Source organism: Lithobates pipiens, unplaced genomic scaffold, assembly GCF_037356315.1.
Source record: "Lithobates pipiens isolate NorthernLeopardFrog02 unplaced genomic scaffold, aLitPip1_a1.2 Scaffold_13, whole genome shotgun sequence".
Taxonomy (NCBI): Eukaryota; Metazoa; Chordata; class Amphibia; order Anura; family Ranidae; genus Lithobates; species Lithobates pipiens.
This window is the reverse complement of record NW_027507718.1, coordinates 81,573,272-81,598,469: the sequence shown is the minus strand read 5'-3', so window position 1 is coordinate 81,598,469 and position 25,198 is coordinate 81,573,272. Positions and strand designations below refer to the sequence as shown.

Genomic DNA, 25,198 nt, shown 5'->3' with positions numbered 1-25,198 from the left:
GGAGACCGCCCTGTCCGCAGCCGGCTCAGCGGGGACAACGGAGCGATCCACGCTGAGCGAGCGGATCATCACGGGGCGGATCATTACTGATCCGCCCCGTGTGAAAGAGGCCTAAGTCAGAAAATTAAGTCTTGCTAGATCACTTCAGACCATTTTGTTAGGTATAGCTATGTAAAACATTAATAATAAGTGTCTATACTGTTTCATATTCAGTGACCCGCTGTCTCACATCGCTCTGCACATGCTCAGTTTCTCTCAATTTTTAGGCACTGCTGAGTTTGTAGAGGCTGATCTGCTGACAGCCTTATGGCTCCATACACACGGTCGGACATTCCGACCACAAAATCCATCAGATTTTTTTTCAATGGATTTTGGCCAAAACTTGTCTTGCATACACACGGTCGCACAAAGTTGATGGAAAATACGATCGTTCTGAATGAGGTGACTTACAAAACGTACGATGGGACTACGTAGAGACCAGTAGCCAATAGCTTTTCGTCTCCAAATTTTTTCTGAGCGTGCGTGGCACTTTGTGTGTAGAGAATTCCGACGCACAATCAGAAAAAGTCTGATCAGATTTTGTTGTCGGAAAATTTTAGATCCAGCTCTCAAACTTTTTCCATCGGAAATTCCAACAGAAAAAGTCCGATAGAGCCCACACATGATCGGATTTTCCGACAACATAATCCGATCAGATTTTTTCCGTCTCAATTTCTGACCGTGTGTATGGGGCATTAAAGCGCAGTTAAACCCTCCTATCCTTTACAGCCAAGCCTTTATGCTTTTGATTGATCTGCAAATGCCATGGTGCTGTACATGTAGTCAGTTATGACACCAGGCATTTGATGGTTTGACAGTTTGGCCGAGGACACAAGTAAATGACAATTGGCAGACCTGGCATTCCAGGAATCTAACTTTAAAAAACAAACAAACAAAAAAACGTTAAATTGATGGGTTTAGTTCCCCTTTATGATTTACTGCTGTTCAGGGGCTCTGGGCTTTCAATCAAAATAGCAGCCTCTAGCAAGAAGGAACAGGGACAATGCTGACAATTTACAACACACATTTATTTTGGTAGCATAATTATTAATGTGGAATATATGCTCCTTGCTAAAAACATTATTTGTTATCAAGTTGCTATGGGTAAAGTTCCACTATACCTATAAAAGGGGCCAGCCTGAAGTGATTTAGCAGGACTTCATTTTCAGACTAAAGTTACACTTTAACCACCTCAAGACCAGGCCTATTTCTGACACTTGTTGCTTACAAGTTAAAATCAGTATTCTTTGCAAGAAAATTACTAAGAACCCCCAAAAGTTATATTTTTTTAGCAGAGACTCTAGAGAATAAAATGGCGGTCGTTGCAATATTTTATGTCACACTATATTTGTGCAGTAGTCCTTTCAAAAGCAATTTTTCCCAAGTGTTCTTCCAGGACAGCCCTTGAGAGATGGAGCTCCTCCCATCGACACAGGAAACACATTGCCACAGTTCAAAAGGCGGTCCCTCAGGTCCCTGGTCAGTCATTTGTGTTTCCTCCGCCGGAGGAACATGTTGCCAGGAACCTGGAGGCCCCTCTCAGGGGCTGCCTGAGAACCTGTTAGCCATAAGGGACCGGGTCCTGTTTTTTGGCTGCAGTATTGGGTCCATACCTTTCTTTGTGGCTCGGGTACCGTCCAGCTGATTCGGAGCAGACCCATTACCCTCCTCCTTCCAGTGCCGAGGTGGCCAGGGGCAGAATGGCGCCGGTTTCCCCCAGGAGCGGTGAGTGGAACCTTCCATCTCTGCTCCTTGTTGCGGTGGGGTCGGAGACGCCGAGCGTCACTTCCGGCAGAACCGCGTCATCACTGCGTGCCGAGACTTCCGGTTCCGGGTCTCTAAGGGTACAAGGAGGAGAGGGAGAGCCAGCGCTGTGCCTGTGAAGCCCGACCAGCGTCCAGCTATACCGGATTAGCGGCGGGATCCGGAGCGTCAGAGGGGGACCATGGAGGCTATTCCCCAGGATACTCCGGCGGAGACAGGCACCAGCCAATCCCAGGTAGGCTGCTGGGCATGCTATTACTCTGGTGGAGTGGTGGTGTTTGTAGGCTGGGCCCTGTAGTGCCCCACGGTGGCGGTTTACTCACAGTGAGGTTGTTTGTTAGTGGTGATTCTAAGAGGGACATGGTGCTGACGCTAAGAAATCCTTTGTCTTCTTATTTTCAGGCTAAAGAGATACCAAGGGAAGACAAGACAGGCCGCAAAAAGTGCCCTAATTGTGGGAATAGGTTGTCCTCTGGCTCTAACAAAGCCCTATGCAAGCAATGCATTGCAAGCTTGCTTAAATCTGAGGCAGATTCCCCTTTAGCAAAGTTTTTGGGCTCCTTTAAAGAGGAAATGGCGTCGACCTTTAAGTCCCTCCGGGAGTTAATCACTGACGTGGGATCAGCTGCAGCTGCCTCCACGAGTAAAACAACTATAATCTCCTCCTCACCATGCCTTACAACACCCAGCTCAGGGGAGCCCCGTATGGTCAGGGAGCCTAGCCCCACGTTGATTAGCCCCGAATCCTCTGACACTGACTCGGGTCAGGAAGAGGATCAAGCAGCATCTAAAGCCTCAAAATATAGATTATCTCTCGAGGAAGTAGATGAGCTAATGGGGGCTATCTATGATACGCTGGAAATTGAGGAGGAAGAAACTCAGTTATCCAGACATGATCAAATGTATGAAGCTCTGGGGAAAAAGAAAGCAAGGGTTTTCCCTATACATAAGGTGCTTTCTGACCTTGTCCTTGAGGAGTGGTCTGAACCAGATAAAAAGGTTTTCTTTCCTAAATCCCTTAAGAGAAGGTTCCCTTTTGATGAGAGCCCAGAGGCGGTCTGGAATAAAAATCCTAAACCAGACGCCCCTCTGTCCAATATCTCAAAGCAGGCTGATCTGGCCTTTGAGGATATGGGCCACCTGAAAGATCCCATGGACAGGAGAACAGACATTGTCTTAAAGAGGGCCTGGGATGCCTCTATGGCAGGCTTAAAACCAGCTCTAGCCACTTCCTGTGTAGCTAGAAACCTGGAGTTCTGGTTATCGCAACTACAAGAACATTTAAAGGCAGGCACTCCTAGGGGGGAGCTTCTGAAATCCTTCCCTATGCTTTTTAAGGCCACCAGTTTCATCTCTGACGCCTCCACGGACTCCGTAAAATTTACGGCTAAGTCTGCAGCACTTTCAGTGGCAGCAAGGAGGTCAGTATGGATGAAAACCTGGGGGGGAGACACGGCGTCTAAAACCCGCCTGTGCAGCGTCCCTTTTACAGGAGACTTAGTCTTCGGGCCTGAATTAGACTCCGCCTTAGAAAGGACGGCGGATAAAAAGAAAACCTTTCCCGCAAAAAAGAAAAATTTTCAAAGAGAAATTTTTCGTCCCTTTAAGGAACCCTCTAAATCAGAGAAGAGTTCAACCCCCAAAAAACATTGGTCGGGACATAAAGGGAAAGGAAAAGGGGGCATACTGTTTAGCCGCCCCAATCAGGATCCCAAACCCCAGTGACGTCAGGGTTCCTGTGGGAGGAAGATTAAGCAAATTTCTTCCACAATGGGAAGAGACAACCTCGAACGAGTTTGTCTTAAATATAATAAAAAGGGGTCATGTGCTGGAATTTCACAGCAACCCTCCTTCCAAGTTTCTGGTGACAAAGCTTCCAAGTCACTCAGAAAAGGCCAGGGCCTTGCCTTTACTGATAGGGGAAATGGTGGATCAAGAGGTATTGACACCAGTCCCTATTCAGGAACAAGGAGACGGTTTTTACTCGCACATTTTTGTGGTAAGGAAGCCGTCAGGGAGATTCAGACTAATTATGAACCTCCGACCACTGAATCGCTCCATCCGTTACAAGAGATTTCGGATGGAGTCCATTTATTCCATAAAGAATCTCCTGCAGAAAGAGATATTTATGGCAACCCTGGATCTAAGGGATGCTTATCTGCATATTCCAATAAGGGAGGAATGCCAGAAATTCCTTCGGATGGCAGTGCAGATAGACACAAAGGTTTACCACTTTCAGTGCAGAGCACTTCCCTTCGGTCTATCATCCTCCCCAAGAATCTTTACCAAGGTTCTCGGAGAGGCTTTAGTTCCACTGAGGCTTCAATCAGTCTCAATTATCCCCTATCTAGACGATCTGCTCCTAACAGCACACTCGGAGAGTCGTCTTTCTCAGGATCTGGAATTGACTCAACTCAGCCTGAGTCGATTAGGGTGGATTGTCAGTCAGGAGAAATCCAAGACAACCCCAACACAGGAGATCCTGTATCTGGGTTACTGGATCAAGTCTGTAGATCAGAAAATTATACTGCCGGAAGAAAAGATTTTGAATCTGTGGCAGAGAATATCTTTTCTTCAATGCAGCCCCAAATGTACGGTGAGGGAAGTAATGTCGGTATTAGGTCTTATGACGGCAGCCATTCCAGCCGTACAATGGGCCAGGTTCCACCAAAGAGACCTTCAGGGTTTTCTGTTAGAACAATTAAAAGGCAGAGATCTGGAGGAGGAGGTATCGATCCCCTCAAAGATAAAACGCTCCCTCTGGTGGTGGAAGGACAGGGAGAACCTAAACAAAGGGGTTCATTGGGTCCTTCCTATCACTTCAACACTAACAACGGATGCGAGCAGTTGGGGCTGGGGAGCCCACCTCGGCTCAAGCTGGGTCCAGGACAAGTGGACCCCGGAGGAGAAATGTTTCTCTTCCAATTGGAAAGAGCTAACAGCAATCCTGAGAGCTGTTCTAGCTTTTCACCCCGCAATACAGGGTCACCATCTACAAGTCCGTTCAGACAATACGACGGCTGTGGCATACATAAACAAACAAGGAGGTACCAGAAGTCCTCGTTTGATGTTGGTAGCCAGACGCATTCCCCAGTGGGCAGAAGCCAATCTGGAATCCATTTCTGCAGTTCACCTGAAAGGGGAGCTGAACAACAAGGCGGACTTCTTGAGTCGACAAAAGATTTCGAACCAAGAATGGTCCTTACACCTAGAGGCATTCAATCTCATAACAACTCACTGGGGAGAACCAGAGGTAGACCTTTTTGCGAGCAAAAAGAATGCAAAGGTTCCCAATTTTTTCTCGCTAAACCCAGGAGATCAGCCCCTGGCGGTAGATGCCTTGCAAACTCCATGGACTTTCAGTCTGGCGTATGCATTTCCCCCCTCTTCATCTCATTCCGAGGGTCCTAGCAAGATTCCTCAAGGAGAAAACCTGTTTGATTCTAGTAGCACCTTTTTGGCCCAGGAGACCGTGGTTCACAACGTTGCTACAATTGACAGATTGTCCGCCTCTAAGACTTCCCTACAGACAGGACCTCCTGTCGCAGGGACCTCTTTACCATCCACAGGTCGCCACACTGAAGCTTTCAGCGTGGTTACTGAAGAGGAAATCTTAAGGAGTAAGGGCCTGTCAGATGAGGTAATTGCGACCTTACTACAGAGTCGCAAACCAGTCACGAGGGCTATTTACAAAAAAGTCTGGAAAAAATTTAATAGCTGGCTGAATAGCCGTGACATAAATACGGCTAATATTCTACAGTTTTTACAGGAAGGTGTAAACAAGGGTTTAACCCTAAGTACTATTAAGGTACAGATAGCTGCCTTAAGTGTGTACCTAGATGAACGCTTACAGGAAAATCCTTTTGTCGCTAGATTCTGTAAGGCAGTCGCTAGACGTAAGCCAGTCAGAATCACCAAAGTCCCATCCTGGGATTTAGCAGTTGTACTAAAAGCTTTCTTGGGGTCACCCTTTGAGCCTATCTCAGAGGCCTCCCTAAGGCTTATTACATTTAAGACAGTACTCCTGGTGGCAATCACTTCAGCCCGTAGGGTCAGTGAAATCCAAGCCCTATCCATCAGGGAACCATTCCTACAGATCCTAGAAGACAGAGTCATACTAAAGACAGACCCTGGGTTCTTACCAAAGGTAGCATCTAGCTTCCATAGGTCCCAAGATATTGTCCTCCCTTCTTTTTGTCAAAATGCAGCAAATGAGAAAGAGGAACGTTTTCATTTATTGGATGTGAGGAGGTGTATTCTAGAATATCTTAAAATAACAAATCCATTCAGAATCTCAGACTCCCTTTTTGTCCTTTTTTCCGGACAGCGTAGGGGACAGAAAGCTTCAAAAGTAACCATAGCTAGATGGATTAGGCTAGCTATAGCAGAGGGGTATAAGGCCTTGAATAGAGATCCTCCTGAGGGTGTTAAAGCTCACTCCACAAGAGCGTTGTCTGCATCCTGGGCAGAAAGAGCTGGTGCCACCCTGGAGCAGGTATGTAAAGCAGCCACATGGTCAAGCTTTTCCACCTTTACAAGGCATTACCGACTGGACTTAATGTCTAGTCAGGATCAGGCCTTTGGGAGGAAAGTCCTCCAGGCCGTGGTCCCCCCCCAATCTGGTAAGTACTTGGGGATCCTCTCAAGGGCTGTCCTGGAAGAACACTTGGGAAAACTGGAGTTAGTACTTACCGGTAACTCCTTTTCCGGTGGTCTTCCAGGACAGCACGATCCCACCCTTTATTTGATTATAGTGATGTACTAATGTTATTACCTGTTATGGTTTATAGGTTTTTCAGTTCCATCCTTCGGTTCTTGGTGAATGACTGACCAGGGACCTGAGGGACCGCCTTTTGAACTGTGGCAATGTGTTTCCTGTGTCGATGGGAGGAGCTCCATCTCTCAAGGGCTGTCCTGGAAGACCACCGGAAAAGGAGTTACCGATAAGTACTAACTCCAGTTTTTTGGGAAAAAATAAATTTCAGTCAATTTAAAAAAAAACTGTAAAGTTAGCCCAATTTTTTTGTATAATGTGAAAGACGTTATGCTGAGTAAATAGATACCAAACGTGTCACACTTGTGGAATGGCGACAAACTACAGTACTTAAAAATGTCCATAGGCGACGCTTTAAAAATTTTGAACGGATACCTGTTTAGTTACAGAGGAGTTCTTGTGCTAATGTTATTGCTCTCGCTCCAATGATCGTGGCGATCACTCAGGTGTGGTTTGAATACCGCTTACATTTGCGGGCATGACTTTCATATGTGTTTGCTTTGGCGGGTGAGCATGGAGGGATGGGGCACTTGAAAATGTTTCTCTTTCGTTCATTGGTGGACACGGCTCCAGTAATCTTGACCGTAGGGTTATTACGCCACCTTCAGGAGAGGACTAGGCAGAACACGTAATACATGTGAAAAACAGAACATTACAGTTCCGCCCAGGGGGCGGTACCTCTGGTAACAACCCCTCAACCTGCTTCCTGCAGCTCCGTTTTTTTTCTGTCTAGTGAAGAAGGACCTAGGCTCCCTGCTGGGCCATCGGTCCTGGGAATCTTTCTGGATTTTTGCCTTTTGAGCAAGATTTTAAGATTCTGTGATCTGCTATCAACAGCTGGCTGGGTGACAGGCTGCATAATCTAGATCCTTGTAGTCTGCCCAGCCTGGCCATCGAGCGTATGCAGACACTAGCTACCTGCTGGGTCGGCCACGACATGCCCCTCAGGCTCCAGGGATGGCAGGTGAGCGCAACGCTTCCGGGCACACATATGACTGGACTACCAATGTCTTTGTCACAGTGTGCCTTAGCCAGCAGCCACCCCGTGCTGCTCAGGAGTGGGTCTGTGATGGGATGTCCCCAGCTCGTCCGGATGGTAAGTACAGCTCTAACTGCCTTGGTGGGATTGAGCAGCTGGGCATTCCCTGGGAGGTCGATTAGGGGGTCCCTCTCTTCTCTCCCTATTTCCCCTCCCTCCCCTCCACCCGTCGGGGATGCTGCATGGCTGTGCTACTGAGCAGTGTGTGTACCTGAGCCAGGGGTCCTCCGGGGGGCTCTGACCTTGGCTTGGGTGCTGCGCTGGGTGTCTGTGTCCCTGGGTTTCTGTGGTCTCTCCGCTGGGTGTCTGGAGGCTCTGCATGTGCTGTCACCATATCGCTGTTCTGTCGCCATTATCTCTGTTGATTGACTGTGTACAGTTGCTTGTTGGCCATTTTCTGTGTGCCTCAGTGGAAAGCATGGTCGGGGCCATTTTCCCTGTGATTGTCCCTTTATACAGGGCGGCCATTTTGTTGTAGCTCAGGATGTTTTTTATCCTCAGCGCTGTTCTGTTGCTCAGAACAGCGTGTTTTTTTGCTCTGGACACCTGGGAGCTGATACTGGACACAGGCACCTGTAACAGAACTGTGCAGCACACGGTCAGGGTGGTGAATCCTGCGGTGGGGGCCCCTCAATCTGCAGCAGCTAGGAGGGTGGGATTGTACACCTTTCCTAAGTCCCCAAGGGTGGCAGACAGGGTGGGCATGGCTTCAGAAACTGGTGTTTCTTCCCCAGAACTCCCTGCAATTGCAACCGGCTCATCTGCAAACAGTGCACTGCCTTTGGACGCTTTGTTGGCGGTCCTTGAAACGTTCGTTGCCAGGATGGAGGCGGTGTGCAGGCGCAAAGGTGGTAAAAAATGCCCCACCCCCCGTCCTCCGGAGAGAGCTCTGACTCACTCGGGCCTCGCAGCGACTGGCGGCCCCTGCTCTGATGTGTCAGGTGACACTGACTAGAATCGGACAACTGGACAGTGAGGAGGATTCCCCGTCCGGGTCTGTGCAAGACAAAGCGCTAGTTGGAACACTTATCAGAGCTATGCGTGATACCCTGGCAATTCAGGATACAGCAGGATCCTCTGCTGAAGTAGCGGTCCCTTTTGGGTCCCGTAAGCCAGTCCGTACACCTAAGGTGTTTCCATATATGACTTATTTCAATAAGTTCATATACAAGGAATAGGGAAGTCCGCAGCGGACCTTCTCGGTTCCCAAAAGAATGGCGGTGCGATACCCCTTTGAGGAGAGCCTTCTTAAAAAATGGTCGGCTCCTCCGGTCGTGGACCCCCCAGTATCCAGGGTTAGGACCCTACTGACAGGAGGGCTGAGGCAGTGGCCTGTTCCTTGTTTACGGTTGTGGGGTCAGCAATACGACCAGTACTGGCCACAGCACTAGTGTCGCAGACACTTACTGAATGGGCAAAACTTTTGCACCGTGAATTGGAGAAGCAGCAGCCTACTCCTGTCTGCTTGGAATTAGCAGACCAGTTAGTGCACGGCCTTAAGTATGTTTGTAATGTGGCCCTGGATACGCTTCCTCTCCTCCAAGGCTTCAGTGTCAGCAGTGGTGCTGCGGCGCCTTATTTGGCTAAAATGCTGGTCTGCGGACCAGGCATCTAAAAAAAGCCTTGACGGATCTACCCTTCCTTTGGAGCCTCGTTTGATGACATTATTAAGAATGTCACAAGTGGAAAGAGCACCTTGTTCCCACAGGCCAGGAAGAATAAAGTGCCACGCCGCAGGCAAGGGCCCTCATTTTCCTGCTCAAGAGACTGTTGCGTCCGCCCGGGACTTTTGGTTAAATGCTCCCAGTCCGACAGGGCGACTACTGAGGGACAGAAGCGTCCCTGGACTGTCAAGCCTAACAAGCCAGCAACCAAAAATGCTTCCGCATGGACGTTTGCCTCGGGTGGGGGTGGGGTCGCCTTCGGGAGTTTGCAGTCTAGTGGGCCTCTCGGCTGTCCGACAGATGGGTCTGTGAACTGATTTCATCGGGCTACAAGATAAGAGTTCCTCTCTTGGCCACCAAACAGATTCTTTCCCTCCAGCATACCCTTACTCCCGGTTCACCAGGAGGCCCTGTTGGGGGCAGTAAGGGACCTGCTAAGCCACGGGGTGATGGTGCCTGTTACGGAAACGTTTCAGGGGTTCTACTCCAATCTGTTTGTAGTCCCCAAAAAGAAAGGGGTATATCCAATCTTGGACCTAAAAGCCCTCAATTGCTTTGTAAAAGTACAGAGGTTCAGAATGGAATCGGTTCGCTCAGTTGTCGCTGCACTCCATCAGGGGGACTCCCTGGCCTCCTTGGACATGCAGGACTTGTACCTGCACATACCCATATGCCTCAGGCATCAGAGGTTTTTGCGATTTGCAGTAGGGGAGGCCCCCTACCAGTTTGTGGCTCTCCCATTTGGCTTGGCTTCAGCACTGAGTCTTTTCCAAGATATTGACTGCAATTTTGGCGTTGTTGCGACAGCGCGGGATCCCTAGACTATCTCCTACTGAGAGCAGCTTCCGCCTCAGAATTAAAGGAGGATGTGGCGAACACCATGCAAACCCTGCAGGAATTTGGGTGGCTGTTGAACCTAAAGAAGTCTGTGCTTGTGCCGACTCTGCGCCTGGAGTATCTAGGCTTACTGCTGGACTCTGTGGAAGCGAGAGTGTTTCTCCCTTCAGACAAACTGCAGACTCTCAGAGCCGCAGTGAAGCTGTTGATGAACTGCAGGTGGTCATCACTGCGCTTCTGCATGCAAGTCCTGGGCCTCGTGGTGGCCTCCTTCGACCCAGTTTCACACCAGAGTATTGCAGAAGGAAATAATGACAAATGGGACAAATCTCCGTTATCCCTGGATCGGCAGATTTGGGTGAGCCAGTCAGTCAGGGACTCCCTGCTCTGGTGGCTGAGATCCCCCGACACTTCGGTCCGGGAAGTCGTTCCTACCTCTGCATTGGACAGTGATCACAACGGACCCCAGCCTGACCGGTTGGGGAGGAGTACTGGGAGTACAGTCGACCCAGGGCCTCTGGTCGGGGGAGGAATCCTAGTTGTCGATCGATGTGCTCTAGCTCTGAGCGATCAGGCTATGTCTCTCCACATGGTCGATGAGACTTCAAGGGCTTCCAATCAGGATCCAGTCAGACAATGCCACGGCAGTGGCATATGTCAACCATCAAGGAGGAACAAGAAGCTCGGCTGCAGCACGGGAGGTCGCTCACATCCTTCGGTGGGTAGAGCATGTACCGGCCCTGTTGGCCATTTACATCCCGGGAGTAGAAAACTGGCAGGTGGACTAGCTAAGTCGCCAGATGCTGGACCCAGGAGAATGGTCATTGCATCCGGAGGTGTTCAGGCTTCTGTGCCTGCGGTGGGGCACACCAGACGTGGATCTCCTGGCCTCCCGGCTCAATCGGAAGGTGCCAAGGTTCGTATCCAGGACAAGAGATCCTTGGGCGGACGCATCAGAGGCGGTGGCTCCCTGGGCTCAGTACCAACCGATCTTCGCCTTTCCTCCGCTAAAACTGTTACGTCTGCTCCGCTGAGTGGAGGCAGAGGGGATTCCAGTGATACTGATTGCCCCAGATTGGCCTTGGTGTCCCTGGTACGCCTGGTTGCGGACGCTCCCTGGCGGCTACCGATGCGAGAAGACCTTCTGTCTCAAGGTCCTATTCTCCATCCTGCTTTACCACCGCTTGTTTTAACTGTTATGGCTGTTGAGAGCCAGGTGCTAAGGCACCAAGGCCTGTCTGACTCAGTGATTTCAACTATGTTGAGTGCATGGAAATCTTCTTCTCGGAAGTTATACCATCGTACATGGAAGGCCTATATCTCCATGTGTGAGGAGATGGGGTGGCAACCGTGCACCTATTCCGTTTCCAAGATCCTGCTGTTCCTACAGCGAGGAGTAGGCCAGAAGCTGGCTTTAAGCACCATTAAGGGGCAGATATCAGCCTTGGCTGTCTTTTTTTCCAATGACCCTTGGCGTCTCACTCTCTAGTGCGCACCTTTTGTACAAGGGGTCCGGCATGTAGTCCCTCCGGTGCGTCCACCCTTGCCCCCCTGGGATCTGAACCTGGTGTGATCGGTGCTTCAGAAACTGTCGTTTGAGATCAGGGAAATTCCCTTGTTGACTCTTTCTCGGAAAGTGGTCTTGCTAGTGGCCATTACATCGCCCAGGAAGGTTTTGGAACTGGCGGCCTTGTCTTGCAAGTTGTCCTTCCTTGTTATCCACAAAGATAAGGTGGTGTTGCCCCGCAACATTCTTTTCTACCGAAGGTGGTTTTGGCCTTCCACCTCAATGAAGACATTGTGTTACCATCTCTGTGTCCTAAACCGACACATCCTAAGGAGGTGGCCCTCCATTCCCTGGACGTGGTTCGGGCTCTAAGGGTATATCTGTCTGCCACGGCTCCCTTCCGGAAGTCAGACTCTGTTTGTTTCGATAGCTGGTCCGAAAAAAGGGATGGCGGTTTCGTCGGCCACCATTTCCAGGTGGATCAGACTGATTTGTGGTCCAGACTTGCGCCTTGAAGGGGCAGGTGCCCCCCCTTTCCTGTCACGGCCCATTCCACCGGGCAATTGGGACCTCTTGGGCTTTTCCGACATCAAGTGTCAGTCGCTCAAGTGTGTAAGGCGTCATCTTGGTCATCCATTCTACAAAGTGGATGTAAGCGCATCGTCTGATGCCTGCTTTAGCCGCAAACTTTTTCAGTCGGCTGTGTAATGTTGCAATTTTACTCTTTCTTCTGTTAAGAAAAAGTTACCTTTTGAATATTAATGCTGCATTTATTGACCGCAAGTTCTCCTGCATTTAGTTCAGATGGTGACTCTCCTGTGGAGCACCGCTGGCTGTGGGTTATGTTACTGTTCCCACCCCTTGTTATGACACTGCTTGGGGACGTCCCTATGGTAAAGATTACTGGAGCTGTGTCCGTCAATGAACGAAAGAGAAAATAGGATTTTTGTACTCGCCGTAAAATCCTTTTCTCTGAAGTTCATTCAAGATGGACACCGCGCCCTCCCCTCCTATTGGTTTACGTTATACTGCTCGATGTACTGAAGCAGGCTGAGGGGTTATTACCAGTGGAACCACCCCCTGGATGGAACTGTAAAGTTCTGTTGTTTTTGACGTTTATTACATGTTCTGCCTAGTCCTCTCCTGAAAGTGGTGTAATAACCCTAAGGTCAAGATTACTGGAGCTGTGTCAGTCAATGAGCTTCAGAGAAAAGGATTTTACGGTGAGTACAAAAATCCTATTTTTTATTGTTATCTTATTTAATTTTATTTTTACACTGTCCCTTTAACCACTTAAAGACTGTGTGTATGTATGTATGTATATGTATGTGTATATATGTATATATATATATATATATATTATACTGCGGCCGGCTCTATTGTGCAAAACGATGTACGCGATGTCCGCCTGCCAGCCGCGATTGCTCCTCACAGAAGCAGAGCGGGGATCTGCCTATGTAAACAAGGCGAATCCGTGTTCTGACATGATCAGGAACAGCGATCTCTCTCTACTCCCAGTCAGTCTGTCCCCCTGATGATTTAAAAAGCACATCCCTAGGGAACACATAACCCTTTAATCACCCCGTGTTAACCCCTGCCCTGCCAGTGCAATTTATACAATGATCAGTGCATTTTTATAGCACTGATCACTGTATTGGTGTCACTGGTAACTAAAAAGTGTCACTTAGGCAGTCCCCCTAAACATCGTTGATTCCCCGCCATTACTAGTTAAAAAAAAAACAGCATCTCCCCGTTCTGCCTAGCAACAAGTGACACTGATCTCTGCTCCCTGTGATTGGAGCAGAGATCAATGATCTGTAAAACATAGCCACGCCCCCCAAAGTTAGCAACACGCCCCTAGGACACACTTAACCCCTACAGTGCCACCTAGTGGTTAACCCCTTCACTGTCAGTGCATTTGTATAGTACTGATTGCTGTATAAATGACAATGGTCCCAAAAATGTCTCATGTGTCCGCCATAATGTTGCAGTCACGATAAAAATCGCTGATTGCCGCCATTTAAAAAACTAAAATATTAATAAAAATGCCATAAAACTATCCCCTATTTTGTAAACGCTATAACTTATGCGCAAACCAATCAATAAACACTTATTGCCAATTTTTTTTAACCAAAAAATATGTAGAAGATTACGTATCGGCCTAAACAGAGGGAAAAAAAAGTTTTTTTTTTTTATATATTTTTGAGGGATATTTAGTATAGCAAAAAGTAAAAAATAATGCTTTTTTTATTTATTTAATTTTTTTTTCAAAATTGTTGTTGTTTTTTTTTTTTTGTTTATAGCGCAAAAAATATAAACCGCAGGGGCTATCAAATACCACCAAAAAAAGCTCAATTTGTAGGGGGGGGGGGTGTGGGGGAGACATCAATTTTGTTTGGGAGCCACGTCGCAAGCCTGCGCAATTGTCAGTTAAAGCGACGCAGTACCGAATCGCAAAAAGTGCTCTGGTCTTTGGCCAGCCAAATCGTCCAGGGCTTAAGTCGTTAAAAAATTATTGAGATGAATTAGAAACTGAATGTAGCAAATATAAGTGGAGTGACAGCATTTAAAATGTGGGGGATTTCATAGCCATTTTGTATACCCAGCCCTTAAAAGGGTCATACACTATACGATCTGATTGTACAATCTCATAAATCTCCTTTTTTAGCTTTACCAAAACTGTTATTATTCAGACAAATCAAAACATTCCTTTTAATTAATATCAAATTGGGCAGGTCTTTATTCTGCATAGTTGATGGTAGATCTAAAGGAGATTGTGTAATCAAATTGTACAGTGTATCGTCAGCTTTAGATGATGTGGATGTATTTGTTTTTCTTCTTTCCTGTATTTTTACCTGATGATCCTGCCAGTAACACACTTTCTGTTGCAGGGTACTTATTTGCTGCTCTCTGTAGAGAAGCAGGTTTCACTTTTAATTTGGGCTACTAAACCTCTCTCCTCATCTCCAGTAGATAGGGAGGAGTTGTTCTGTAGGTCACCAAAGATGGCTGGGAAGGTAGATAATGTTGGTGAAAATGACAAGGACACTGCATTTCTGGCCAGCATGGTTTATGCTTTGCATGTTGTCAAGGGTATACTCTTTGACCTATCTAGGCAGGCGATGTGAGGAGGTCTTGTCCATAGGATTTGATGGATACATACCTGTAATTTTGATATGATTGTAATTAACTGGAGTGCCAGTGCGCTTTTTTGCTTTTTTATTTTTTTCTCGTTCTCAAACACTGCAAGGCCCTGCAGAATTTTACGGCCTTATGCAATTTGGACCAGTGATAAGATCTAAATACAGTACAGAGTTTATCATTAACAATACCATTTTATTTTTATTTTTTTGTTAGCCAGGCTTTGGGGGTGCCTTTTCTGCTTACACGTATGGCATTTAGGCTGGGTTCACACTGCTGCGGCTACGAGAACCGGATGTGATTCGCACCGCACTGCAGTGCAAATCACATCCGATCTCTGTGCGATGCGAGTTCAGCCATACAGATAGTATGGCTGAATTCGCATCGCACCCGCCCCAAACTCGCACAGGACCCTTTTTTTGGTCCGCAGCAGAATCGGATCGCATGGGTGTTCACACCATGCGATCCGATTCCTGTCCGAGTTTGCAGATCGCACTGTGATATGCGAACTGATCTGGGGGTGTCATTAACGTTTCACTGACACTCCCAGCAGTTCGCATAGGGCAGTGTGAACTGCCGCCGGGAGGTATACGATGCGGGAACCCGCCACGGATTAGCGGCGTTCCCGCATCGCTGCAGTGTGAACCCAGCCTTAGGGCTGGTTCACACCAGAATCGCACCGGAACATGCTCCACACATGTGGGACTCTTGCAAGTTTGCCTGCAGGGATTCATTTGAATGGGCTGCAATTTGCAGAAATGCAACCCTAAACTTGCCAGAAACCTGCATCATGCTTCACTGTTGCCTGCAAACATACATTAATGTACCGCTCTCCGGCCCTTAGGCGAACAAACTGCCTCCGGCTACTGCCAAATATTTAAAATTTTGACTCCCCAGTCCCGAGCACCTGCTGACATTTTTCTGCGCCCCAGTTCCTATGTTCTGTGACCGCTGTGTCTACGGTCCTCAACATTGCCCATTTCTTTGTACAGGTACATTGCTCTTTAAGTGCCCAGCCATGGGTCACACATGTGCCACCGGCGGGGCACTCCCGACCCAGTCCTGAGCTCCGTGGCTGTGGGACCCGTGGACCCGATCGCCGCTGGTAAACAAACCTCTCTCCGTGCTTCCTAATGTGGCTGTCACCAATTGTCTGTTCCCTGTTATAGGGAAAGACGATCCGCGATGTCACATTCCAAGCCACGCCCCCCAACAGTAATAAAAACACACACATCACACTTAACCCCTCCCGCCCCTAGTGGTTAACTCCTTCACTGCCAGTGTCATTTACACAGGAATCGGTGCATTTAAATAGCACTGATTGCTGTATAAATGACTGGTCACATTTTTGGGTAATGTCCGATGTGTCTGCCATAATGTCGCAGTCACGATAAAAATCACTGATTGCCGCCATTACTAGTAAAAAAAAAATATTAATAAAAATGATATAAAATGATCCCCTATTTTGTAAACGCTATAACTTTTGCGCAAACCAATCAATAATCTCTAATTGAGATAATTTTTTTTTTTTCTTTACCAAAAACATGTAGAATAATACGTATCGGCCTAAACTGAGGAGAAACATTTTTTTTTTTATATTTTTTGGGGATATTTATTATAGCAAAAAGTAAAAAATATTGAATTTTTTTCCAAATTGTCACTCTATTTTTGTTTATAGCGCAAAAAAATAAAAACTGCAGAGGTGATCAAATACCACCAAAAGAAAGCTCTATTTGTGGGGAAAAAAAAGGACACCAATTTTGTTTGGAAGCCACGTCGCACGCCCGCGCAGTTGTCAGTTAAAGCGACGCAGTGCTGAATCGCAAAAAGGGGCCTGGTCCTTTGGCTGCAAATTGGTCCGGGGCTTAAGTGGTTAAAAGATTTTGAAACCCCAGTCTGCTTGGAAATCTTTGCCTGGAGGAGACCTTGCTGATGCAGTATAATACCTTGTGTCTTGTTGCTGTGCTCAGTCTTGCTATAGTGTATGACCTGTAGGGGTGCAACAGATCAAAAAACTCATGGATCTGATCGTTCCTCGGATCAGAGTCACGGATCGGATCATTTTTCGGATCAGCAAAAGAAAAAAGAAAAGACAAATCTTTTTACACCCACCAGAGTTTTAGATTTCAGTTATCAACACAAAACGGAGCTTATATGATTAAATACAGTATTTGTAAATCCGACGGACTGTTTAGATGTTACATTTTAAAAGCAGCAGCAAACCTGCTGACCTTACATGGTTGCTAATGTGACAGAACACCCCTGATTCTCACATTTGACTAAATGTTAAATGTGGTCCGACTTAACTGGTCCGACTATGAAAAAGGTTCCTGCACTATTTTGGTCCGACTTAGGCACAATTTCAGCCCATAGATTTGAATAGAAGTCTCATCTTAACTTATCTGACTTGTGGCATGTGACTTGTGCGCTGAGATGACATGTATGCAATGTTAGCTATGTAAAATTCTCCCCAAAAAAGGCACCCCCCCCCAAATCCTTACAGGCCCATTGGGTCTGGTATGGATCTTAAGGGTGAACCCCATGCAAAAAAGACCAGCTTTGGGTCCCCCCAAAATACATACCAAACCCTTATCCGAGCATGCAGCCCTCCCCTCCTGAACCATACCAGGCTACATGCCTTCAACATGGGGGGGGGGGTGCTTTGTGGTGGGGGTATGCAGGCAGAAATGGGGCCACCGGATCCCAATGTCGGTGAGTATGGGGTACATTGTACCCTATACTCATTCATTCCCAAAAAAGCAGTAATGGTGTAAATAAAAACATGACGCCGTTTTTGAAAAGTCCTTTATTCAAAAAAAATAATGTTCCCCGTTGTAGTTCCAATGTCAATCACGATGTCTTCCACTGCCGCCACGGATCCATTGGAAGAAAAAAATGATCATCATCCAACGCTGGCTCCCTCTGGGTTATGTCACTTGATGGCCACAGAAGCCCTTTTCCCCAGAAACATGAGAACAAGGTGCTTTGGGCAGATCACCCCCCGCCCCAAAGCTTCCGCCCCTCATGTTGAGGGTATGTGGCCTGGTATGGTTCCTGACCTGCCAGGCTGCATGCACGAATAAGGGTCTGGTATGGATTTTCTGGGGTGACCTCACGCCAGGTTTGTGTATTTTTTGTGTTTTTTTTTTTTGTGTTTTTTTTTTTTTTGTTATAATTTTCGTCCATACCAGAAGCAAAGGAATTGTTTTGATTGTTCAAAGGACAAATCATGATCATCTTAAAGTCGGATCAAAGTCTGATCCTGTTTATTGAAGTTGAATGGAAGTTGGACCTGAAGTTGCAGGGCAAAGTCAGAACGAAAGTCGTGCAACTTTTGTGTCTAATTAGTGTGAACATGGCCTAATCCTTCAAAATACTTGACTTTATGCAAGTGTAAGAATTGATGTTGGTTTGAAGCCAAAGGGTAGTCGCACCAAATATTGATTTGACTTGGATATTTTTTCTGTTCGCTCACTTTTTGCATTTTGTGAATTGATTAAAAATTAACCAATTAAAATATACATTTTTAAAATATACATTTCTCCACACCTGTCTAAAAATGTTGCTCCGTGCTGTACGTAGGGTCATTAGTAAATAAACCTATCATTTATTTTCATGTTCTTATAGATGGTTTTTGTTTTGCAGATGCAGTCAACATCAACCGATGACTTCATAGGAGCTAGCAGCTCTAAAGCTGGTTCCAGGAAATCGCACAATAAAGGATCCCCAACAGATGTTTCTCCAGACTCAAAATGTCCCATATGTTTGGACCGCTTTGAAAACATATCGCACTTAGACCGATGCCTCCATAGGTTTTGCTTTAAATGTATAAAGGAATGGGCAAAAAACAAAGCAGAATGTCCTCTATGCAAGCAGCCATTTCATTCTATATTTCATAGTGTGCGAGCTGAAGATGATTTCAAAGAATTTGTTTTGCGTCCCACTTTAAATGGCTCTTTTGCCAGTCCAGATGGGCAGAGATTTCGCTATCGTACTACTATGACCGGGGACAGTAACTTGCCCATGCGAACGAGATCTTCTGCACACAGAACATTTTCACCTCCAGACAATGGTGTTCTGTTTGAGGGATATACAACTAGACAATCTCATCAAAGGGGCAGCAATATTCAACAGATGATGAGAAGGCTAGCTTCTAGGCGACAAGCAAGTGCAGAGGGAAGGACAATGAGACAAATTCAAGAGCAGGAGCTCATAAACTTCAGGAGAGCACTTTACCGATCTGGAATACGCGTCAGGAATATTCAGGATGGAGGGCGCTACCGTGATATATCTGCTGAATTCTTCCGCAGAAATCCTGCCTGCCTTCATCGGCTTATACCATGGCTTAAGCGGGAATTGACCGTGTTATTTGGCACACATGGTTCCCTTGTTAACATTGTGCAGCACATCATTATGAGCAATGTTACTCGATTTGACATGGAAAGCCAAGCTTTCTTAGAGGATTTGCAGCCTTTCCTGCTTCACCGTACTGAACACTTTCTTCATGAGTTCATCAATTTTGCACGCTGCCCTTATAATATCGATGCATATGACCAACATGCCAACTACGATTGTCCTGCACCTTCATATGAAGAAGGTAGTGCATCAGAATCCTCTGTGATTACTATATCCCCAGATGAAGTTAATACAAGGGAGCCTGATGTAACTTCCTCTTCTGTTGAAGTTGGTGAAGCTCCCTGGGATGATGAAACACCTGGACCTTCCTACTCTACAATGGAGCAGGCAGCTAGTGGTTTAACTACTTTAGATAGCTCAGATGAGGAACCTTCAAGTAGTAGACTGGAGTCTGCCGATATGAATAAAGAAGATACTGATGATATTCAGAGCCAGAGCATTGCTTCTGATGACTGTATTATAGTGGGTTTTGTTAAACCACTTGCAGAAAGAACCCCAGAACTAGTTCAGCTCTCTTCTGATTCAGAACCTTCCCTTTGTGAAGTGAAGATTGAGCAAACTAAAAAGCCTCAAGAAAGACCTTTTACTTTATATGACAGCAGTGAGTCACATAGGTCTTCCATTTCTTCATCTCGGTCAAGTGATAAGCCATCACACAAAACTAAACAAAAGCAGAAGACACCCAGTGACCAATCTCATTCAAAAAAGAAGAGAGAGAAAAGATCAACAGACATAACTTCTAGAAAATTGTTTGAATCCAGAAAAGACGACAGACATTCTTTTATTGAAGGCACATCAAGGTGGCGGGAACGTTCTTTGAGCTCTGATTGTTATTCTCGTTCTTCTCGCAATAAGGCTTATGACAGTCACAAAAAATGGCACAGTAAGAACAGACAAAGAACTAAATCTCGAGAAAAGAGGCATAAAAGTTCGAGAGAAAGGAGGCGATCACATAGTAGAGATAGAAGTTTATCTTGGAGGAGTAGAACTGTTTCTTTGTCAAGTGAAAGTTCCAGAGAGCTAAAAAGATCCAGCTCTAGAAATAGAAAGCATAGCAGAGGGAGATCACGAAGTCGTGACATTGACAATACAGACAACTATCGCAGTACTTATCACTGGGAGTATACATACTATAGCAAAAACCGCAATAGAGAAGAGTTACAAAAGTCCTATAAAAAACATTCCCGTGGTAGAGGTCATTGCTCTAGATATTCTGACAGTCCTGATTACCATTTACAGGCTTTTTCTCAAAGGAAAGAGCCAAGGAAGCGCAGAGGAACTATTGCTGATAAGCATCATCAATCAAGAAGCCGATCAAACAGCAGTCGTGCCACTATAACTAGTGCTCAACAAACCCAGTCTGACAAACCCAGTGGTAAGAGGAAATATAAAACCCGACATCTGGAGCCACAGAACAAAAATAAGAACAATGGTGAGACAGAAGTTGCCAATGGAAAAGAGGCTCATACACAGACAGCCTTAAGAGACTTGGAGGATAGTTTGATGGGTAAATCTTCAAATGAACACAAGCCTAAATGGAAGAAAAGGACAAGGAGCCCCAGTGTGGAGATTGTGTATGAAGGAAAAAGCACAAAAGATACCAAACATAAAAAGAAAAAGAAGAAACACAAGAAGAAACGCAGACATGAAAAGAGTTCTCCAGTTGTCATCAGAATTGACAGTGATAGTGACACTCCAGAGAAACTTGATGTGCCGAGCAGTATTGATGTCAATACACTGCCTAGTAAAATTAACAGCATGGAGTCTAATATAGATCTGATCAAGGACTCTCCAAGTACCTCTACACCTGTTCACACCATAGACAGAGATTGTGGGGAAGCCGCAAGCCCTTATTCCAAAGCTTGCAATCTGACATCAGTTAATGAATATCTTGATGCTGCCTCAGAGATACTTGATGGATTATATTTTGATGAGAGTTTGGATGGAGAAGCTTTTCTGCCAGCACCCAGTCCACCTAAAACACCTTCTCTTCATGATGAAACTGCAGTGACTGGGCTTTCCACATCTGATTCCAAATCGGTGCAGGACAGAGAAAATTCTACTTCACCCCCTATAACAGCCTCACAAGAAACTCTTGCTGGAAAGTCACAAGAAATATTTCCTGAGACTGTCTGTGAACATTTGCAAAACATGCCTTCTATTGCACCACCTCTATTGGCCTCTGAAGAAAGTACAGCAGAGAACTTGCAAGATACATTTGCCGAGAATATCTGTGAACATTTGGAAGATATAGTAGAACACCTTTCTCCAACAATTTTATGATCAGTTTTTGTCTTATGTAAACCAATGTTCTTTTTTAACTTAAATTTCAACTTTCATTTTAACATTTAATACAATATGAAGATCATAAAAAAAAAATGGCCTTTTTGATGTGTTTTGTCTTTCTAATTGAGCCATGCATGTCTGTTTCCATTCCATATTATTCATAGGGAAATAATTGGTTACCCCTTTTTGTCTGAAAGCAAACTTAAAGGCAAAATCTCTCCCCCACCGCCCATGACATGGGACAGGAAGTGAGGGGAAGTCTCCCCAATGGGGCACAAATGGCAAAAGAAAAATCTGACTGGTTATAAACCCTCCCTTACTTTATCCAAAATGAAACAAAAACAGTTTGCCTATAGTTCTACTTGAAGTATTCAAGTTTCAATAACTAAATAAAAAAGATAATATACAATATATATGCAAATGAGGCAACCTTTTTCAGTTTGAAATAGTTGGCAACAGTGCTGGCAGTTTGTAAGCATACCATTTTTATGTGCTCACAGACATGCAATGCCTTTCAAGGCACATTGAAAACCAGTAGCAATGATTGAAGAAACCTTTCAGGATCCTGGAAATTTTCTGTATAACCCAGAAAATTACTAAATCACTTGGAAAGAGAGTAATGTTTGCGTAGAACCTAAAGTTTTTAATTCAATACAAGAACAGGATGTGTTATTCTTTGGAATAGGATCTATCCTTTGGCTTAAAAAAATACCAGAGCCAATAAATAAAAAAAACAGTAATGTACACAAAAAAAATGGTGTTCTTATATGAATAAACTCTGCAGATTATATCATTTAATGTAAAATTTCTCTGAAATGAAGCTCTTGGTGACTCAAAAGAACTAAAACCAGAAGGTAGCCATTACAGCCAGGTAACTGGCATCTGTAGAAAAAGAAGTAACTGGCAGCTACTAGGTCCCACCCCACTAAATTGCATTATTAGGGCTTTATCATTCCTCTTAACAATAAAGAGTAACTCCACTTTGGTTAAGAAAAAGAATACAATCCCCTTTGGGTGATCTATGTACATTGCTGGGATTTTTTTGTTCATACTTTTCCTATGGATCACAGCAGTACAGTTCGTTCTGCACTGATGTCACCAGCTGGTCTAGGCTCAGGAAAACTTCCGACCATACAGTCAGGATCCACCCAAATACCTGGCTCGGCGTCTCATTGATCTGCAAAGAGCCTGAACCATGAGCCCCCCACAGCCCATGGCTGCAGTAAGCACTGGACGAGCAGAGCAGAGAGCCGCTGACTGAAAGTCATGGCTCTCTGTTCAGAGCGGAGGAGGAGAACTGAGTGATCAGTGGTGTTCGCTCAGATATCACTGGGGAGCTGCTGGGGGACAGATGCAGCATTTGATCACTGCTGCATCCACCTACGTGAGTATAATTGTTTTTTAAACTTCTCTTTTGACAAGCCTTGCAGAGAGAATAGGAAAGGCAGTGACTTTTTCGTTATTAATCAGCTCATGCATTTAGTGTTCTAGTGAGGAAAATGCAAGGTCTGTATCCCTCTAGACCTGCTTAACACTTTTTTGTAAGTATCTCACCAAAAATGAAATTAAATCCAGTATTTTTTGCTAGAAAATTACTTATACCCCCCAAACATTATATATATTTTTTTGCAGAGACCCTAAGGAATAAAATGGTGAATGTTACCATTTTATATGTCATTTGGTATTTGCGCAGTGGTTTTCCAAATTGCATTTTTTTTGTTTTTGGAAAAAAACACACATATGAAAAAAAAAAAAAAAAAATATATATATATATATATATATATATATATATATATATATATATATATATATATATATATATATATATTTGTAGAATATGAAAGATGATACACCAAGCAACTAGATACCTAACATGTCACGCCACTGGAATGGTGACAAACTATGATACTTAAAAATGGGCAACCCTTTGCATTATTTTGCAGGTTACCTGTAGCGTTACAGAGGTTCATCTAGCGATAGAATTATTGATCTCGCACTAATGTTCGCAGCAATACCTCACCTGTGCTGCGAACATGTTTACATCTGTGTGAGCGACTTGTGTATGTGTCCGCTTGTGCACAAGCACGGAGGGATGGGGGCAATTTTTTATTTTTTTGATAACTTTTATTCCTAGTACAAAGAATGTAAATATCCCTTTTAGTAAAAATAAGGATGATGGGTCCTCTTTATGGAAAGATCTGGAGTCAGACCCCATATCTCTCCTTTTTTACCTTTTTTGAAAGCAAAAGATCAAGAAAAAAACAAATTTTGATCTTTTTGCTTTAAAAAAAAAAAAAATTACTTCTGCCCTAGACTGGGAGTGACGACATGACACCGCTCAGGCCCTCCAATCAGAGATGATCTAGTCTCTTGTTGCCTCTGTTTTCAGCTAGCCGTACCATCTGAAAAAGGTAAACCTGGAAAACACCGGGGGGAGAGAGGGTGTGGGGGGATGTCCCTTCCCACCGTTTTGGAAAGCGATCCAGTGGCTAAGAAAGCAAACCGCTGGCTGAACTAAAAAAATGCTGAGGTTATGACGGATAGCTTCAGCCATAAGCCCCGGTAAACCACTTGCAAGCTGCAACGTGTATATAGGTATTGTGGTTAAAGCGGCTGCAGATTAAGAAAAAGCTATTTTTAATAACATTTAAATACAATATAACTCATTCAGCAATTGTATATGCTATATTACTTAGTTTTTATTTTTTTTTGCTGTTTTGTTCCCCACAACATTGGAGTTACCCTTTAAAGAGCATTACAATTTTTTATATATATATATATATATATATATATATATATATATATATATATATATATATAAATAAAACTGATTTGTAATGAATTGGGTATACCTAATGAAAATACTTTGGTTTGGGTCTTAGTACCTTTTTTATTTTCGTGTATGTTTAGCTGGTTTTCTGAGGAAAACCGTAATAAGCCAATGTTTAACCAAACAATATGCTCCAAAACTGTGTGCGGTATTGTGGGTTTAACTTTTTTTTTTTTTTTGGGGCAGTATTGCCTGACTTTTTTCTATTTTAATTTTTCCTCAACTCTTTTTCATTGTGGTCTTTTTATGGGGTGTGTGTTTTTTGTTTTTTTTTTCCCTCTTAAAAGGCCCACACACAACTTGACTCCCAAATAGCTTTGCCTTAAATGGAAACTGAAATATATATATATATATATATATATATATATATACACACATACACACACACACATTGGGGGAGAATTGCTAAAACTGGAGTGCAAAATCTAGTGCAGCTCTGCATAGAAACCAATCAGCTTCCAGGTTTTATTGTCAAAGCTGAAGTTAGAAGCTGATTGGCTACCATGCACAGCTGCACCAGATTCTGTGTGCTCCAGTTTTATGCATTATGCATTTTCAGTGCTTTTTTGCAGATTTGCACTACAGTCCATTTAATATGGTTTCCTTTGGAACATGTTCTGTAGTGCAAAATGCAAAAAGTACTAAAAATGTATATGTGTAAATCTACTTTTACATTTGGTTAGGACAAATACCCAGAATAGTTAACCTATTTGCCACTTCTTATATCCAACACACAGCTCACTTGAAATTTTCTTTCCTGAAGATTTGCTCCATATGCCGTGGATAATCTGTGTAATTTGATATGCTGCCATTTAGGTTCAATAAGTTTTTATTGTTTTCAGAACTATATGCTGCCATTTAGAGCCACAAAACCTAAAAAACTGAACAGCCCAAAGTAGGG

The 25,198-nt window shown here is 44.8% G+C and overlaps 1 protein-coding gene across 1 annotated transcript in view; it reads left to right on the top strand.

Moving 5' to 3' along the window:
- Window positions 1-23,175, top strand: part of TOPORS (TOP1 binding arginine/serine rich protein, E3 ubiquitin ligase) — a 31,988-nt gene extending 8,813 nt beyond the window's left edge. Inside the window, exon 2 of the mRNA XM_077475250.1 lies at window positions 18,411-23,175. Within this exon, the coding sequence (XP_077331376.1) occupies window positions 18,411-21,464 (3,054 nt within the window). The 3' untranslated portion in view covers window positions 21,465-23,175. The remainder of the gene's footprint in view (window positions 1-18,410) is intronic.
- Window positions 23,176-25,198: the final 2,023 nt, after the last annotated feature.